Source organism: Rhinopithecus bieti, unplaced genomic scaffold, assembly GCF_001698545.2.
Source record: "Rhinopithecus bieti isolate Rb0 unplaced genomic scaffold, ASM169854v2 scaffold_36553, whole genome shotgun sequence".
NCBI classification, from domain to species: Eukaryota; Metazoa; Chordata; class Mammalia; order Primates; family Cercopithecidae; genus Rhinopithecus; species Rhinopithecus bieti.
The window spans coordinates 446,141-466,419 of NW_016815774.1; the positions used below are offsets into that span (position 1 = coordinate 446,141).

The following is a 20,279-nucleotide window of genomic DNA, read 5'->3' on the forward strand; positions in this document are numbered from 1 at the left end:
TTTTTTTTTCCTCTTTTTTGAGACAGAGTCTCGCTCTGTCGCCAGGCTGGAGTGCAGTGGCGAGATATTGGCTCACTGTAACCTGTGCCTTCCAGGTTCAAGCAATTCTACCACCGCAGCCTCCCAAGTAGCTGGGACTACAGGCGTGCACCACTACACCCAGCTAATTTTTGTATTTTTAGTAGAGACAGGGTTTCACCATGTTGGCCAGGATGGTCTCAATCTCCTGACCTTGTGATCCACCTGCCTCGTCTCCCAAAGTGCTGGGATTACAGGCGTGAGTCACCATGCCCAGCCCACAATTTTTTTTTTTTAATTATAGGAAAGGCAATCCTAGTGGTTATTAGTTATTACATAATACAGTTAGCCCTCGATATCGATGGGTTCTAGATCTGTGAATTCAACCAACCATGGATAAAAAATATTCAGAAAAAAAATGGATGGCTGCATCTGTATTAAACACGTACAGGCTTTTTGTCTCATTATTCCCTAAAAAATACATTTTAATAACTACTTACATTGCATTTACACTGTATTTAGGGATCATAATTAAACTGGAGATGATTTAAAGTATACGAGAGAATAAGCACAGGTTATACACAAATACTATGCCATCTCATATAAGAGACTTGAGCTGGAATTCTGGTATTTTCGAGGGGTCCTAGAATCAATCCCCTCATGGAGACTGACGGACGACTGTATTCACATTTTTTTAAAAGACCCAGATTTGTGGCCCAAACTCACAGCTGATTCAATTCATCAGAAAATGTTTTTCAGCCAGTGCTGTAATCCCAGCACCTTGGGAGGCCAAGGCAGGAAGACTGCTTGAGGCCAAGAGTTCAAGGCTACCGTGAGCTATGATTGGGCCATTGCATTCCAGCCTAGGCAACAAAGCAAGACCCCATCTCTATAAAAAATTCAAAAATTAGGCAGACGGGCTGGGCACGGTGGCTCATGCCTGTAATCACAGCACTTCGGGAGGCTGAGGCAGGTGGCTCACGAGGTCAGGAGATCGAGACCATCCTGGCCAACATGGTGAAACCCTGTCTCTACTAAAATACCAAAAAAAAAAAAAAAAAAAAATTATCCAGGCATGATGGTGCGTGCCTGTAGTCCCAGCTACTCGGGAAGCTGAGGCAGGGGAATCGCTTGAATCTGGTATGTGGAGGCCCCTGTGAGCCGAGATCACGCCACTGCAGTCCAGCCTGGCAACAGAATGAGACTCCGTCTCAATTAAAAAAAAAAAAAATTAGGCAAACTTGGTGGTGCATGCCTGTAGTCATACTACTCAAAAGACTGAGTGAGGTTGGAAGATAGCTTGAGCTACAATTCCACCACTGCACTTCAGCCTGGGCAACAGAGCAAGATCCTCTCTTGGAAAAAAAAAAAAAGTTTTTCTACATGATGATGACTTGCCTGTTAAAGAGATAGAGGTTTATGGGCAAACTGGTGCAGTAGAATGACAATCAAACCCCACCACAAGCCAATCTGAAAGTACCAATATTAGGCCGGGCGCGGTGGCTCAAGCCTGTAATCCCAGCACTTTGGGAGGCCGAGACGGGCGGATCACGAGGTTGGGAGATTGAGACCATCCTGGCTAACACGGTGAAACCCCGTCTCTACTAAAAAATACAAAAAACTAGCCGGGCGCGGTGGCAGGCGCCTGTAGTCCCAGCTACTCAGGAGGCTGAGGCAGGAGAATGGCATAAACCCGGGCGGCGGAGCTTGCAGTGAGCTGAGATCCGGCCACTGCACTCCAGCCTGGGCGACAGAGCAAGACTCCGTCTCAAAAAAAAAAAAAAAAAAAAAAAAAAAAAAAAAGTACCAATATTAACACTGAAGACAGAAGTTATAGGAAATTAGTTTTATGGATTACAGTGGGAACACCCCACACATACATCTAAAAAATCTTGGGTTTAGCTTCTACTATATCATTCTGCTACTACTAGTAGCATTATACCAAACTTATAATTTGGTAAATACATTCCTCTCAGCAAACACAGATATTTTTAAGTGACTGTGAAATTTCACCCAAAAGAATCAGGTCTTCATAAATATCTGCCAATTGAATGAGAAGACGCTAGGGTACCTGGACTGCTATTTTCATCAGTTTTCTTTGTAAATGAACTACAAATTTTACAAAAGAGCATATGTTAAAGAGAAAGGTAACTGGAAATGATGGTAACTGAAGACAGTAACAAGTCAAGTCTAACATCACAATGGATAAGGAAAAGGCATCTTTTTTTTTGTTTGTTTTTTTGAGACAGAATCTTGCTCTGTCGCCAGGGCTGGAGTATAATGGCGTGATCTCGGCTCACTGCAACCTCCGCCTCCTGGGTTCAAGCAGTTCTCCTGCCTCAGCCTCCCAAGTAGCTGGGGTTACAGCCACAGTCCCCACCCTGGAAAAGACATCTTTTAAAAAGACAGCTCTATCAATTTGGTTGACAAAACATAACTAGTAAAAGCACTGGACCTGATTTTTTATACACTCCTTCTTTTAAAAAGAAAAACTTAGGCCAAGTGCGGTGGCTCATGCCTGTAATCCCAGCAGTCTGGGAGGCCGAGGGGGGTGGATCATCTGCAGTCGGGAGTTCCAACCCAGCCTGACCAACACAGAGAAACCCCATCTCTACTAAAAATACAAAATTAGCCGAGAATGGTGGTGCATGCCTGTAATCCCAGCTACTCAGGAGGCTGAGGCAGGATAATCGCTTAAACCCGGGAGGTGGAGGTTGCGGAGAGCCGAGATCATGCATTGCATTCCAGCCTGGGCAACAAGAGCAAAACTCTGTCTCAAAAAGAAATAAAAAAGAAAAACTTAAACCTTAACATGAAGCATTAAGCCCTGGATCATTTACTTGAAAAGTCTTTTGAAACTCTGCTCTGGGTCTGCTAAAGATGGCAAGAGAGACTGCTGATAAGTGACTAGCAAGAAAACTATTCTCCAGCTGAGTCTTAAAACACACAATTATGGAGATAGCGATAGATTAAAAAGTAACAAATGTGGAATCTCTGCCAATTTCAATATCTAAAGTATTTTCATTTGTAGGTAAAAAGTAATAGGCCTATTCTATTACTGTTAGGTATACAGGACCCATAGGTATTTTCAGAGCTACTTAGCTAGACTACCTTTTCCTTATACTTCCACCACTGGGGACGCAGACATCTTTTTGGTAGCCATGATTCCACATAAAATAGGACCCTTAAAGGCCTTGCAAACAGAACACCCCAGTCCTGTCCGGGCGTGTTGGCTCACGCCTGTAATCCCAATACTTTGGGAGGCCAAGGTGGGCAGATCTCTTAAGCCCAGGAATTCGAGACCAGCCTGGGAAACATGGCAAGACTCCGTCTCTACAAAAAATACAAAAATTAACCGGGCATGATGTCATGAGCCTGTAGTCCCAGCTACTCAGGAGACCGAGGTGGGAGGATTGCTTGAGCCCAGGAGGCTAAAGTTACAATAACCTGTGATTGCATCACTGTGTTCCAGCCTGAGTGACAGAGTGAGACTCCATCTCAGAAAACAAACAACCACCCACAAAAAAACCACCTCATCCCAGTTTTAGGCCAGTCATTTAACCACTATAAAATCATCAGTAAAATGGGCACTAATACCTGTATTGAAGGATTGTGAAGATTAAAGTACCAAGGATTATGGAAAGTAATATTTCCCATCCCATAATCCTAGGCTTCAAGATAGCATCGACAATCATTTGAACCAGCCAGAAAATACTGTCTGAAAATCATTTTATGGGCAAACTAATTACTATTTGAGAATGCAAGTTTTGGCTGTGAATCACTAATGAGGGAGGGAATTGTTTAAAAAAACAAGCAGAGTTGGAAATAACTTTAAATACACAGGCTTTTGGTTTCTTGCCAATTGTTTAGATTCACTTCCCTTGTACAAACTTTGGCCCTGGTAGTCCATCTGGCAGTTTATGTAGCTTATGGGTCCAAAACTAATTTTTATCATTTTGAACTGGTTGTGGGGGGCATGGGGACCACTTAAATTTTCTCACAGGTAAAATTCATGAACACATGCACCTACATGAGATGAGAATTTTCTAGAAGTCTGAAAAAGCAATATGGGAGCTGCAGGGAAGTCCCCCACATTATCTAAACTAATATATTATTTGGCATAGACGTAAAGGCATTCTCCTTATCTAACTTTCCTGTATTCCAGGGAATTTGCCAATTAAAAAAAAAAATGAGCCTACCTCACTTTATGTAGTCAAAGTCTTCCCAAAGCACTTTGTGTTACATTCTTGGGTAAAAGGAAGAAGTCCCAGTTGCATAATAACCAAGAGCAAACACTCTGGGGCCTGTCTGACTGGGTTCAAAACTAAGCTCTAACTTTTACTAGCTTACTGCACCTTGGCAAGCTACTTTGTCTCTTTGTGCTTCAGTTTCCTCACCAGTAAAATGGCAATACTACTAGTGCCTTCCTCAAACAGTTGTTATGGCCGGGTGCGGTGGCTCACGCTTGTAATTCTAACACTTTGGGAGGCTGAAGCAGGAGGATCGCTTGAGCTCCAGAACTTGAGACCAACCTGGACAACACAATGAGATCTCATCTCTATTTTTCTTATAAAAAAAAAAAAAGAGTTGTTATGAAGACAAAATGAGTTAATATTTGTAAAGTGCTTAGAAGGGTATAGCATGAAGTAAGTAGTATAAAAGCAACCATTAAACTTAAATAAATCCCTAATTAATCTTCCAGTAAAATTTTATCTAAGTACGTAGTAAGTGGTGGCTTAAGTCTCATCCAAAGAGACTGATTCTCCAAGTGGCCAAATGCAGTGCTTTATAAGCAAAAGTTTTGGAATCACAGAGATGCCAGGCTCTGCACTCCTCTGTGTGGCCCTGGGTTAGTCACTTTAACCTCTCTCTTAACTTTTGCTTCTTCATGTGTAAAATGGAAATAACAACAATTGTCTTGCAGGCATGTTGTGAAGATAAACTGAGTAAATACATGTATGTAAAGTCCTTGGCACAGACAGAGCAAAGTATTAAGTGCTCAAGAAGTGAAACCATCCCACCCATCCCAAATATATACACACACACACACACACACACACACACACACACACACACACCCACAATACTACCGGTAGCAATACCTCTGAACTACTGAGTTACTGACTTCAAATACTACACTATGGGCTGGATTTTGCCTTGAAGTTTGATCATGGCTGCAGGGCAACCTGAAGAAGCAAGAAGCAGGCGGCTGGCCCCACTGAGGACAAAAGTCAATGCACAGACTCCATCAGGCTGGATCAGAGGAAGAGTGGTGAGCATGATGTGGATAGTTAAGAGCAAAGCCAGGACTGGGGCTCCTCCCCAGGCACAGCTAAGAGTTAAAGATCTAAAAACCACATCAGAAAGTCTGAGAACCTTTTAGACACTCAGGTAAACAGCCTGGAACTGATCTGTTTTGTAATCTTTTCTGGCCATTAGTCTTTTTGTAAATAGGTCTCAACTATAATTTAAAAGAAAAAATAAATTTGCAACCAGACTGGGCAACATAGCAAGACCTCATCTCTACTTTACAAAATAACAAAGCTTTTTTTCTAATTACTTTTTTTTTTTTAATAGAAACTGGGTCTCACTATGTTGCCCAGGCTGCTCTCAAACTCCTGGGCTCAAGTGATCCTCCGGCCTCAACCTCCCAAAGTGCTGGGATTACAGGTGTTAGCCACCATGCCAGGCCATAAAGCTGTTTTTATTTTATTCTGCTTGGAGCATATTGCTCTATGCATTTGTATTATTAATGGCCCTCTTCTAAACATTTGGTCTCTGAAAAAGAACCAGTAAAGCCCTAAGTTAACCATTAAAAGTCCTGGGCTTGCACAAAGTTTACTTTCTGAATATAAGTAGTATTTAGCAACCATAAATCAGTACATTACTTCCCAGTCAGAAGGACCCAGGAGATGTAAGGGGCCTCAGAATTATTATGAGTCCTCAAATTCAACAATATGTATGTTTCTTGTTGTTGATTTTGAGGTGTAATTTGAATATTCAGCTGTTGATTTCTGCAACGGCTGAATATTGAAACTACACCTACCATTCTACTGAATATATCAAATGTTAATAAGCAGAATGTACACACTAACTTATCCACATGTGTGTTCATCACAGAGCTGTTCTAATAGCAGAAAACGAAAAACAAACTCATGTTCCATGTCAGGAAAGGGGTTAAATTAATTACAGTTCATACACACCACGGATATCACATCCATTTAAAACGAGGTTGAGGAGGACAGAAAATATAGCAAAGTGATTTCACAATATAGTTAGTGAAAACGTGAGACAAAGTATGTACAAAACAATGTCATTTCTGTTAAAAAAAAAAATTTGCACAGAAAAAAAACAAGAATGTACACCAAAATTTCAAATTAATTTCTGTAGGAAGTAGAATTATAACTGATTTTATTTTCTTCTTTGTGCATTTGTCTTGCAATTTTTCTACCATAAAGGCAGAGGTTTACAGTCCCCCTATCAACAATTCAGAAATCCAAAAAGCTCTGAAAATATATTTTCATAAGTTAGCAGCAAATTCATTTAACTGCAAAACCTGACCTACACTGATATGAAGCTGCTCCATATTTATCCTATTTAGTGAATATTTACAGGCTTTGCTGTAGAAATATAATGTTTCCAGGGTGCTGCCACAATCCCACTAGGGACTCAATATACAATATTGAGTCAGCACCCTGAAAACATATCTGGCCCCAAGGTTTCAAACAAAGGATTGTGGACTGGATTGCTTTGTAACTTTGCCACCACTGCCAATTTTCAGGCTTTTAAAAATAGGACTCTTCACAGTTTAAAAGGTTGGGAGCTTCTGCTATGAATTATTATAAATGTTAAAATGGCAACATCAATAAAAGATATGTCCTTAACAGGGTCCTCACTCTGATTCATCAAGGGTGGAAAGCATCTGGCTCCCATCAGATGATTCTAGCAGCCGAGGTTTACCAAGTTCTTGCCATGTGCCAGGGATTAGATGCCTTACATCCTTTAGCTTATTTAATGCTGCTTTAGAAGATAGGTACCATCCCAGGCCCATTATACATATGAAGACACAGAGGCTCAGAAAAGTGACTTAATTTGCCTAAGTCACAAGGCAGAGTTGGGTCAGAGCCTGATCCTTAGCCGCCATAGTATGTCCTCACCACTTAAGCAAGCCAGGAGGCAGTTCTGCTTCCTGGATCAGTGGTAATAATAGCACAAACAGATACAACTATCTTGTTTCAAAGCAGAGACAACTGACTTGTTTTAAAGACAACTGACTTTTTTGATTTGTAAACTAAACAAACTTGATCTACAAATTACTGAGAAGGATAAATATGAAGCCATACCATGTAATTTCTAGTATTACTACCATTAACTCTAACCACACCAAAGTTATGTGAAGATGTTCTATGAATGTAACATATTATACGATATAATTTTCTCTACCACAGAAAATCTCCCAATAATCCTTCGGAAATCAGTGTGGGAAATATTTTCTGAGAGCTCTCCAAAAAAGAGACCAAGTTCCTACCCACAGGAGAGCCTGATTTTTCTAAGAACAAACTCTCCACTGTCTACTTCTGGGGTTTCCTTAGTGTTTCTGGGCTACAAAACCCAGTAATTTACTTTCCCTACGAAAGACTAGGGCAGAAATAGCCTGGACTTCCTTTCTGCAAACCAAAATTCACAGCTGTTTGGGGTGAACAATCCCATGTGGGAAAAAGAACCTCTTGAAGGGATTTTTCTGGCCAAGAATCCAACTTTCACTAGGACCATAACCTCCTATGACCCTTGAACATGCTGAAGCTACTAAATACAAGTCAAATTCTTCAGATCACAAGCTTGTTTCATTGTTTCCTATCTCTAATTTTTGCAACTAAGAGAGTAAAAACTGAACTTCAGTTGGAGGATGCGAAAAAGGGAGACCACTGACTTTAAATCTTAAACTTTGTAGTAAATTTTCTTTTCACGGCAGCCTCAACCTTCCACCTTTTGGGCTCTAGCAATTCTCCCACCTCTGTGTGTCTGCTTCCTGAGTATCTGGGACCACAGGTGCATGCCATCACACTCAGCTAATTTTTTATTTTCATTTTTTTTTTGAGATGGAGTTTTGCTCTTTTTTTGCCCAGGCTGGAGTGCAGTGGCACGATCTCAGCTCACTGCAACCTCCGCCTCCCAGGTTCAAACAATTCTCCTGCCTCAGCCTCCCAAGTAGATGTGATTACAGACACAGGCTACCACATGCAGCTAATCTTGTATTTTTAATAGAGACAGGGTTTTACCATATTGGCCAGGCTGGTCTCAAACTCCTGACCTCAGGTGATCCACCCGCCTCAGGCTCCCAAAGTGCTGGGATTACAGGTGTGAGCCACTGCGCCTGGCCTAATTTTTTTATTTTTTGTAGAAATGAGGTCTTGCCATGTTGCCCAGGCTGGGAAAATTATCTTTAATTCTAAGTAAATGCCTTATTCAGTTTAAGATTAGGCAGGCACCTTCTAGATTTTTACATATAAAGTAACTACCACAGAAGTCACTTCTAGGCATGTTACCTTTTTTTGTTTCCTTTGTTTTTCAACAGGGGAACCACACTCTGCTTTAGAGAAAGCAAAAATATAAGTACAGCAATTCCAAAATGCAGGAACAGGGCTGCCATCCGAACAAAATCACACTTAAAGGGAGTATTTTAAGACATTCTTGGCCAGGCGTGGGGGTTCACACCTGTAGTAATTCCAGCACTTTGGGAGGCCGAGGCAGGCGGATCACTTGAGGTCAGGAGCTCGAGACTAGCCTGGCCAACATAGTGAAACCCCGTCTCTACTAAAATACAAATATTAGCCAGGTGCAGTGGTGCACGCCTGTAATCACAGCTACTCAGGAGGCTGAGGCACAAGAATTGCTTGAACCTGGGAGGCAGAGGTTGCAGTGAACTGAGATTGCACCACTGTACTCCAGTCTGGATGAAGGAGACACTGTCTCAGGAAAAAAAAAACACACACACACACACAAAAAAAGGCCCGGCGCGGTGGTTAATGCCTGTAATCCTAGCACTTTGGGAGGCCGAGGAGGGTAGATTGCCTGAGCTCAGGAGTTCGAGACCAGCCTGGGCAAAACGGTGAAATCCCGTCCCTACTAAAATACAAAAATTTAGCCAGGGGTGGCAGCATGTGCCTGTAATCCCAGCTACTCAGGAGGCTGAGACAGGAGAATCCCTTGAACCCGGGAGGCGGAGGTTGCAATGAGCCGAGATCGCGCCACTGCACTCCAGCCTGGGCGAGAGAGAGAGACTCTGTTTCAAAAAAAAAGAAAGAAAAGAAAAGAAGACATTCTTGAAAACGATTTTAATTAATTAAGATAGTTTAGTGGAAGACCCAGAAAACTGTTATGCTAGTGGATAGTTGCATTTTATCTTGTTTTTGCATTCTCTTAGAAGAGCAGGAACTTACACAAATCCACAAGATCTGTTTCCAGGCCCTTCCATTCTACAATCCTTACATGGTCAGTGTTGCCCTCTTCCTTAAGATGTTAAAATCATTTTGCTCAAAATAGGCACTTTCGAAAGAAATCTGACACAGTAGTGGGCAAAAGTAAAAAGGTCAGCATGAGAAAAGGCTGTCATGCCATTATAATCTCCAAGCTTCAGATCCATTCTGGGAATGAATAAAGGACCATTTCAATAGAACGGTTATGCTAATCACTGTTTAAAAAATAATAACAATAACAAGAGGAAGAAGTCTAGTCTGGCATGACAGTGCTACTGCAGTCCCAGTAGCTTAGGAGGATGAGGCAGGAGGATCAATTGAGCCCAAGAGTTTAAGGTCAGCCTGGACAACATCAGCAAGACTCCTGTCTCAAAAATTTTTTAAATTAAAAAAACAAAAACCAAAGTCCTTAAATAAGTATTAGAAAGCTTTCTTTAAAACAATGAATTACTTGTCATATTTTCTGACATTTGGGAGAATCTATTATTATCCTCCAAATGAGATCCATTTTCAAAATTTTCATGCTTCATTCCTTATTTCAGAACATTTTCACATCTTGGGAAATTCATATATGTTTTGGAATAGTTTTCTTTTTTCTTTTCTTTTTTTCCCCAATAAAAGGCAGCATAAAAATTAGTTTACAGCCACATTCACTGCTACTATCTATAAATTTTCAGATTCTCCAGCAAGTCTCCTTGGTTTCCTCTTTTCTTATTCACCCTTCTCATGCTTGAGAAATTAAGCATAAAATATTCCTAAACCATGACATAATCTCCTCAACTGTGATCTTTGGTTTAGTTTCTCTGTGCTTCTGAACCCTAAGAAGTACATTTCACTTTACTTTTCCATTCATATACATCAGTATTTAGTTCATAATTCAATTTACAGTTTGAAGCTATTGTGACTGGTTTTCTTTTTTCTTTTCTTTTTTTTTTTGCAGGGGTGGTAGTGGGGGCATGTGGTCTGGCTCTGTCACCCAGGCTGGAATGCAGTGGAACAATCTTGGCTCACTGCAGCCTCAACCTCCCAGATTCAAGCAATTCTCTCACATCAGCCTCTCGAGTAGCTGGGACTACAGGTGCACACCATCACGCCCGGCTAATGTTTGCATTTTTTGTAGAGATCAGGTTTCAGCATGTTGCCCAGGCTGGTTTCAAACTCCTGGGCTCAAGTGATCCACTTGCCTCAGCCTCCCAAAGTGTTGGGATTACAGAGGCAAGCCACTGTGCCCTGCCATGATTGGTTTTAACATTTCCTTTTCTCAGATCTTTTTGGCCTTTTAGTTGATATAATTTACTTTTAACCAAATCTTACTATATTCTTATACAGGAGTTTCCTTCTTGAAAATCAGTGTTTCACTATAACTCTAAACATAGCAAACCCTCTTGTTACATAAGAATTTGAGTGCCTGCTACATCCCCAGAGCTAAAAAATACTGTAAGTTAAGAAGTTTGATAGAATGCCTGTCCCAAGCTCCCAAGGTATAGACCAAAGGCATGCATCCATTAAACAATCAGAAAATGAGTTAGTATTATATAAAGTATAATCCATGCAATCCAGAGCTTCTGTAAGCCTAGACATTTTGGATAACTGTGCTTTCTAGATAATCTATTGCTTATCCTTTTAAGTAACAAAAATTATATTTAAACCATTTTGGATAGAAAACTGTATTTTTCTTCTTTCACTAACAAGATATATTGAACATAATTTAATCTTTATTTGATGGTTACCAGTCATAATAAACATAAATCATAGCACAAAGATAAAGTAAACTGATGCTTGGGGCTTACATAGGTACATAGGGCTATATACACCTATGTTAATAGCTTCAAACAGCCAGAAGGTAGGATAAATTATGCTAAATTTGTATGCTTTCTCTGTCTCCTTTTTGCTGACCTGTGACGCAGACATATCATACTACTATAAACTGCAAGGGAACAGAAAATGTATGAAGAGAGGGGCTAATTCTGATAGAGCACCTACAATGTCCCAGGTCTCAGACATATTTTGCAGTGCATCTAGCAATCACTTGGCCTGGCACAAAGTACATCATAGGTAAACATTGGGTATATGAACGATTCCTCTCTCTTATTTACTCTTTCTAATCTGCCATGCTTGGAAAACAGATCCCCAAGCATGAAAAAACACCATTTAAAATGTGTCAGGCAGGGCACTGTGGCTCACACCTGTAATCCCAGCACTTTGGGAGGCTGAGGCAGGAAGATAGTTTGAGCCCAGGAGTTCAAGACTAGCCTAAGCAACATAGTGAGACCTCAGCTCTACAAAAATAAAAATAAATAATGTGTCTGGCATGGTACTTTGCACAGAACAGGTGCAACACAGCAAAACTGTATGTGCTGAACTGAGGATGACTAAGATTGAGGACTTAGAATATGCCAGGAATTATGGTAAGTCCCTTACACACATTATCTAAGATGATACCTATAAGGCAGATAGTATTATCCTCATTTTACAGATGCAGAAATTGAGTATCAAAGTGGTTAACCTGAATAATGTCAAGCAGCTGGTCAGTGGTGGCAGTGGAATGTGAATCCAGGAAGTCTGACACAAGAACAAGTGGTCTTAAATATAATGCTATACTGTCTCTGAATAAATATCCAGTAAATAAGGAAAGCTGGAAGAACACAAAGTTTATAACAACATTTTTTTCTAGTAGAAAGTCTTTGCTGACTTTCTGGTTCTCAGGTATAGTATCAATCAGTGAGGGTTACTACATGTAAACATTATTCTGACAGGCCAAAGCAATCAGCTGTGAAAGCTAGGCAAGCAAAGTACACCACAGATGATGTGCTCCAAAGACGTGGAAGCCTGAGAGATCTGTGTGTATTAGGGTCATCAGGAAGGGCTTTAAGAAGTTAAAACCTAAGCCCAAGCTGTGTAGAGGAAAAGGGATGGGTAAAAGAGGGCATTTTGTAGCTTAAGAACATAAACACAAAGCCTTTGTGTTATGGGGTGGGGGAACATATATGTTGGGTGTTGGGGTGGGGGAACATAAACAGGTGAATACACAAACACATATGCGGTTTGGAACAATTATTCCACTGCAACTGTAAGCTCCTATTCCTGCCAGCTTTACTTCATTACTCAAACACCTGGACAAAGGCAAGTTACAGTTGGCAGTACAAGCAGGAGTAGAATATGGCAGCTAATACAAAGGCCAAATCTGAAGCTATGATTCCACAGCTCTCATTAAATAATCCAGGGTCTTTAGGGGAGAGAGGGTTGGGGGTAGAGGTAACCTACCCTTTACTATGCCCAAATCTAAAAAGGGAGGACATACTGACCTAGGCATGGTCTCATTTGCTCAGAAATCTTTCACTAGCTTTAATCAGAGTCACCTCTAATTAGTGTAACTAGTGCCTCCAGATCCTCCCTGTCCCTAGGAGTCACAGGAATGAGAGGTTGGGAAGCTCTTAGGCATTTACCCTCTCTACAAAAGACACAGAAGAAAGTCAAGGGGAGCCAGCTCTCTAACTCTGGGGAACAGAGTTAACACCCACACTTTACGGCAGAGACAGGACACATCAGCAAGAGGCCCAAAGTAGAAGCATTGTGCTCAACAGGTTTCCTAGTATTGCTTAACTATATTAACTATGTGGCAGTTAAATCCTCAGCAGAATTTCAACAGTCTCTGAGTGAGTGCACCAAGAATAACTTGACCTGAGGCTGGGCACGGTGGTTCACGCCTGTAATCCCAGCATTTTGGGAGGCCGAGGCGGGCAGATCACGAGGTCAAGAAATGGAGATCAGCCTGGCTAACATGGTGAAACTCCATCTCTAGAAAAAATACAAAAATTAGCTGGGTGTGGTGGCGCGTGCCTGTAGTCCCAGCTACTTGGGAGGTTGAAGCAGGAGAAGCGCTTGAACCCAGGAAGGCAGAAATTGCAGTGAGTTGAGATAGTGCCATTGCACTCCAGACTGTGAACAAAGCGAGACTCCGTCTCCGTCTCCAAAAAAAAAAAAAAAAAAAAAAGAATAATTTGACCTGTACTTGAAGGTGGGAGATATAGGAAACTTCTCACTTTAGCAGGATATGCTGAGGGTTAAGATATCTCTGGAAAATCTCCAAATGCTATGTCATCAACTCATTAAAGACAGAGGCATCGGCCGGGCGCGGTGGCTCAAGCCTGTAATCCCAGCACTTTGGGAGGCCGAGACGGGCGGATCACGAGGTCAGGAAATCGAGACCATCCTGGCTGACACGGTGAAACCTCGTCTCTACTAAAAAAAATACAAAAACTAGCCAGACGAGGTGGCGGGTGCCTGTAGTCCCAGCTACTCGGGAGGCTGAGGCAGGAGAATGGCGTAAATCCGGGAGGCGGAGCTTGCAGTGAGCTGAGATCCGGCCACTGCACTCCAGCCCGGACGACAGAGCGAGACTCCGCCTCAAAAAAAAAAAAAAAAAAGAAAGAAAGAAAAGACAGAGGCATCCCCAAACCTGTACAGTCTTGTCGCCTTTCAGACATCAGAACTGCAGAGTGGCAAAGCCAGGTAAGATCCAAAACCCAATTCATGCATTCACTGTACATTTATTGAACACCTGCAAGTTGTCAGGCACTGATCTAGGGACTGAGAATATAAACATGATATATGGAAGTATACCCATCCATTATTATTTACCTTTATTATGCCCAACCTCTCAAGGGTCCAGGCAGGAAGTTCTTCTGTTGCCTCAGGAGCACCAAATAAGTTTCCGTTCTCATTTCTGTGCCTCTGATCATGGGGTACCCACCTGGAACATGCCCATAATAACTCACCTACCCAAAGCCTCACATCCTTCAAGACCAGCTTAAGTCTCCCTCCTTTTAGAAGCCCTGACCTCCACTCCATCCCTAAATGATGTCTCTGTTCTCTGAGCTGCTAGCAATTACAGTGAGTGATACCATCCACCATCCATTTATTTAGAAATTTATTGTCCTCCAATTGATACTTTTATCTCTTCAACAAATCTTAAGTACCTACTTATATTGCTTTTAAAATCTTCCTGTAAAGACCTGGGTTGGTACTCAGTGCTTAATATCTAATAATAACAATTTATTAGCGCCTTAGGCTTCTGTGGTCCAAGCTCACTCAAACTGAAGTTACATAAAGTAATGGGGAACAAAAGCTAACGAAGCCATTTCTAAATGAACTTCCACTTCTTAAAAACCTCAAAAGAACAAGGAAGGAAAAAGAAATCAGGCTATGAAAGCGCTGCTGAACCAACACATTTAACTCACACTGACAAAGCACCTCCAATCCCCCTTCGAAACCACACAAAACTGATCTTTTCCCCTCGGTCCTTACAGCTCCAGATTGAAGCATTTAACAACAGACCTTGGAAAAGTTTACAGCATTCCTCGGTTTCCTAAACAAGTCTCTCTGCCTTTATTTCTAGATGAATAAGCCCCCGGATGAATCCTGCATATGCCACTTAAGACTAATTCAATAAGGTTCACTACAAGGAACTACAATTTGAACTACAAGTAACTACAATTTGAACTCCAAGCACAAGAGAGGCTCAAAGACGAACATCTTGAAAATGATAAATCCAGAGGCAATTTCAATATAAACAAAAGCGAGGGGGCGGGCGCGGTGGCTCACGCCTGTAATCCCAGCACTTTGGGAGGCCGAGGCGGGCGCATCGTGAGGTCAAGAGCTCGACACCAGCCTGGCCAACATGGTGAAACCCCGTCTCTACTAAAATACAAAAATTCGCCGGGTGTCGTGGCGGGCGCCTGTAATCCCAGCTACTCGGGAGGCAGACGCAGGAGAATCGCTTGAACCCGGGAGGTGGATGTTGCAGTGAGCCGAGATCGCGCCAATGCACTCCAGCCTGGGTGATAGGACAAGTCTCCGTCTCGGGGGGAGGGGAGGGGAAAGCAAGGTCCTGCGTAGCCTGGTGGAAGGTTCCAAGTTCCTAAGAGAAGAAAATCAATAGAATTTCCTCCAGAGGAGCCTCGAGATTCTACAAGGCGTGGGAGTTTCTACAGGAGGTGAGGGAGAGCATATGTATATATATGACATACATATTTGCTCCAAATTGGCTTTTGTGAGCTACGACAGCTGGGACCCTGTAGCGAGCGAGGGTGAAGCCCGGCTGTGCCATGCGGCGGAGGCTGCCACCTGGGCACTCCCACCATTCTTCGCAGCCGGCTTAGAACGGGAGACCAGGCGAGCCCGGAGCAGCGTGGACTCGGACCCGCGCGCCCTCCGGTATCCTGGTCCGCGCGCCGCCTGCCTCGCCCCGGGCACGCCACAAGCCCACCCCGCCCGAGTCTCAGGACCCCCGATCTCTCTGGAGACCCAAGAGACGGGTGGGGGAGAAGGGGTCTGCAGGCAGGGGCCCGGCCACGGCGCGTACCCACCTGAGCAGACTGGAGAGGGGGTGGCTGGAAGAGCCGAGGCCGCCGCCGCCCCCAGAGCCGCCGCCGCCGCCACCGCCGCCCCCAAAGCCAGAGGAGAGCCGCTTCCCGGACAGCAGCTTCTCCACCGCCGGGAGGTGCCCGGTGCGGGCCGCCTCCAGCAGCTCCTGCTCCTTCCCCATCCCCAGGGCAGCCACCCGCTGGACCCCCCTCCCCGGGGCTGCAGCCGAGCCTGCTCGGGCTCCCAAACTTTCCGTCTCCGGGCAACGCACCCCCCAAACCGGCTGGGGACACCACCCCCCCCCCGCCTTTTCCCCACGAGCGCGTCACTTCCGGGATCCGGCGTCACGCGTCACCGCGCCCCCGCGCCCCGCCCCCTAGCTCACCTAGCTGGGCGGGGCTCCGCGGACCAGCGCAGGTGGATTTTGCTGTGCCGAGACAGGCCTCTCGGGGTATGGGGACAGCGTCTTGTGGGCCTCCATTATATAGGTGGAAAGGGACAAACAGGCCCACCTGTACGCGTCTCCCGAAGTGCGCTCCTTCCCCAAACGTTTTGGGAGCTCCTGGGACAGGAAATACGGCAATTCGTCCAGGCAGCGTAGAAACAAAGAGATAAATATGGTAACGCGCACCTACATTTCCAAGGCCATTCTTTAAGCACGCATAAATTAAATATGTAATAGGTGCTGGGACCTAGTCATACCCAGGTGAATAAAACGCCCTCCCTATGTATCTCTATGAGGGAAGAGAAGAAAATTTTAAAATAGAAATATCCTCACCACTTCATCCTCCCAGTACATGAACTAGTTCATTAAAGTGAAACGTTCAAAGGAGACACCTTCTTGTCTTTAGGCTTTCCTCTTAGTTTTGGTAAGATTAACCAAAATGATAGAAAAGTGTCAGACTTGTACAAACAAACCTCAATCTTGAATACTTGCGAACTGAAAAAAAATCATTTCATTGGATAGAAACTATGTGTGTTTTGTTCCCTGGTACTAGCACTGTTTCTAAATCGAAGTACTTAGTCAATAGTTGTGGATGAATAAATGAATTGGATAAATTCTGCTCAAGCTATATGACTTTTTGTTGTTAAGGTGCTTGCGGAATGGAGCGGAAATGCTAGCAATTCCATGTACACACAGACCCGCGGTTTCGGGCCAGTTGAAATACACAAGGTTGAGTCCTTGCCTGAAAGTTTACCAATCCCGGGTAGCCTCATTCCACAGCACCGCCATACAACGGAACTGAGTTTTCTCCCGGTCCCCCAACTTTACTCTGAGGGGTTAACGAAGGGATTAACTGGCATTGAACTTTTAGACAGGCGAAAAGGAAAAAGTTATTTAGTAAACAAAATTGCGCTCCTTCACAAGTGCTGGTTTCCTAGCTAGGAGTCTGAGCTCTTTACGTCCAATTTTCCCGCTTCCCACTGTCGCCAAACCAAAGTTAAAATGAGTCCTCTAGTCCTCTACGCGCGCCTCAAAATGACCCCTCAGGAGAGCGGTAGGGGTGATGTCATCGCTGCGCGACGACAGGAAATAAGATCCTGTCCTGTGCAGCTCGGGGTTCCGAGCTTCTGCCTCAGACATCGCGGCGATCTCCTCTCCCCTCCAATCCTATCCGTGATGGACGATGCCCGCGAGTCGCCCTCCGACAAAGGTGGAGAGACAGGGGAGTCGGATGAGACGGCCGCTGCGTCCGGGGACCCGGGGGCTACCGACACGGATGGAATCCCAGAGGAAACTGACGGAGACGCAGATGCGGACTTGAAAGAAGCTGCAGCGGAGGAAGGCGAGGTAGGAAGAGATGTATTGATGAGGCTGAAGGAATACCCAGAGATTGTGTTACTGGGTGCTTGCCGGGCTTCTCTTTAGTCCCTCCCAAGTTACGAGAACTCGAACTCACCAGAACTCCCTCCAGATGGTTAATCTTGAGGGGGAAGAGAGCGGACGACCAAACAGAACTCCACTGCTGGTTCGGTTCCAGAGGCTCAAGCACTGCGTTAATATTTTTAGTCTTGTCTTTAGGGATTAAAGCTACTTCTAAGGGAGTTTTAATAGCCTATTGGCTTTGGTGGTGAGGAAACGGATCCAGTGTCACACTGAGACGTAGTGCAAGAGCTAAAACCCAGGATTCGTAGCACCCCTTTCACCGCAATATGGTTCCTCTTAGATGTTAAGACAACTTTTTTTCTTTATAGGAAGGAAGGTCGATCAAACCTGTCAAAGGGAGATAGACTTTTATAGAGTTACAGGTTAAATCGAACACAATTTAACCTGTAAGTGTCGCCCGGGCTGTAGTACAATGGCGCGATCTCTGGCTCACTGCAACCTCCGCCTCCCGGGTTCACGCGATTCTCTTGCTTCAGCCTCCCAAGTAGCTGGGATTACAGGCTCACACCACCATGCCCGGCTAATTTTTGTATTTTTAGTAGAGACGAGATTTTACCATGTTGGCCAGGCTGGTCTCGAACTCCTGACCTCGTGATCCGCCCGCCTCGGCCTCCCAAAGTGCTGGGATTACAGGCATGAGCCACAGCACCAGGTGATCAGGGACCCATTAGTTGGGTCTGGTGTTTTTATGCTACAGAGAGTTCAGCAGTGTTGCCTAGCTGAACATCTGTAAGGACCAGAAACTCATCGTTCTCTGGATTACATTTCTAGAAGTAGAATCTTGGGGTCTTAGAGCTAGAAGGGATTTAAGAGATCGTGGGGTGAACAGTAGATTAGATGGAAATAGCCTTTCAGAGCATAAAGTTGCATAAAAATGTATAAAGTAAGAACTTTTAGAAAAAGAGAAAATTTGGCCGGGCGCGGTGGCTCACGCCTGTAATCTTTGGGAGGCGGAGGTGGGTGGATCGCCTGAGGTCAGGAGATCCCCAATATGGGGAAACCCTGTCTCTACTAAAATACAAAATTAGCTGGGCATGGTGGCAGGCGCCTGTAATCCCGGCTACTTAGGAGGCTGAGGCACAAGAATCGCTTGAACCTGGGAGGCAGAGGTTGCAGTGAGATCGCACCACTGCACTCCAGCTTGGGTGCCAGAGTGAAACTTCGTCTGGAAAATGAAAAGAGAACATTTGACAAAAGTATTTTAAGGCAGATTTCTTTTTTTGTTTTGTTTTGAGACTGAGTACTCGCTCTGTCGCCCAGGCTGGAGTGTGCAGTGGCGCGATCTCGGCTCACTGCAAGCTCCTTTAAGGCAGTTTTGTTTGTTGAGACAAGGTCTCACTCTGTCACCCAGCCTGGAGTGCAGTGGCACAGTCTCTGCCTCCTGGGCTCAAGCAACCCTCTTATCTCAGCCTCCCCAGTAAGTGGGATTGCAAGCATACTGCACCATGCTCAGCTGAAGTTTTGTTTTGTTTTATTTCGCTTTTGAGACGGAGTCTCGCTCTGTTGCCCAGGCTGGAGTGCAATGGCGCAATCTCGGCCTACTGCAACCTCTGCCTCCCAGGCTCAAGTGATTCTCCTGCCTCAGCCTCCCCAGTAACTGGGATTACAGGCACGTGCCACTGTGCGCAGCTAATTTTGTATTTTAGTAGAGCCGAGGTTTCACCAAGTTGCCCAGGCTGGTCTTGAACTCCTGACCTCGTGATCCATCTGCCTCAACCTCCCAAAGTTCTGGGATTATAGGCATGAGCCACTGCACCTGGCCAGCTAAAGGTTTTTTAAATATTGTTTTGGTAGAGACAAGGTCTCACTATATTGCCCAGTCCAGTCTCCAACTCATTGAGCTCAAGTAATCCTCCCGCCTCAGCCTCCCTAAGTGCTAAGATTACAGGTGGGAGCCACCAGGCCTGGCCAAGAAGGAAACTTTAAAACAGGTGTCAAGGACAGCAAGGATTTGAATAATTAGCTTGGTACACTAGAGAGCTCACTACATATATAAATTTGCACCGAACAGAGGATAAAATTATGTTGTTTCTGAAACACTTTTAAAATCAATCATGTACTAGACCATGAAGAAAATATGAATTCTTAAAAGTAGAAATCATAACAGGCCACATCTTGTTAATGCAATGCGTTAAAACTTGAAATTACCTACAAAAGCTTCTCCCCACCAAAAAAGAACCCCTGGAAATTTTAAACTATTCCGACTAAAGAAATTAATAGAACACTTCATCAAATTACATGGGATTTGACCAAAGCTTTATTTAAAGAAAATGTATAGCCTTACATATTTTATTAACAACCAGAAGATATTGCAAATAAGCACCTAACTCAAGAGACCAGAAAAGGGCCTAGTGGAGTGGGTCACACCTACAGACCTAGCTACCTGGCAGGCTGACACAGGAGGATCACTTGAGGCTGCAGTGAGCTATGATCCAGCCTGGGCAACAGAGTGAGTCTGGGGAAAAAACAAACAGGCCGGGCGCAGTGGCTCAAGCCTGTAATCCCAGCACTTTGGGAGGCCGAGACGGGCG

At 44.0% G+C, this 20,279-nt stretch overlaps 2 protein-coding genes across 5 annotated transcripts in view; one reads left to right on the top strand and one right to left on the bottom strand.

The window, feature by feature from the left end:
* ANKS1A (ankyrin repeat and sterile alpha motif domain containing 1A) overlaps nt 1-16,168 on the bottom strand; it is a 201,371-nt gene extending 185,203 nt beyond the window's left edge. Inside the window, exon 1 of the mRNA XM_017853620.1 lies at nt 15,863-16,168. Within this exon, the coding sequence (XP_017709109.1) occupies nt 15,863-16,041 (179 nt within the window). The 5' untranslated portion in view covers nt 16,042-16,168. The remainder of the gene's footprint in view (nt 1-15,862) is intronic.
* A 1,187-nt stretch (nt 16,169-17,355) lies between these two features.
* The window catches only part of TAF11 (TATA-box binding protein associated factor 11), a 15,997-nt gene continuing 13,073 nt past the window's right edge, over nt 17,356-20,279 (top strand). For all 4 annotated transcript variants that reach the window (XM_017853623.1, XM_017853621.1, XM_017853622.1 and 1 more), the window contains exon 1: nt 17,356-17,652. In XM_017853623.1, the coding sequence (XP_017709112.1) occupies nt 17,482-17,652 (171 nt within the window). In that variant the 5' untranslated portion in view covers nt 17,356-17,481. The remainder of the gene's footprint in view (nt 17,653-20,279) is intronic.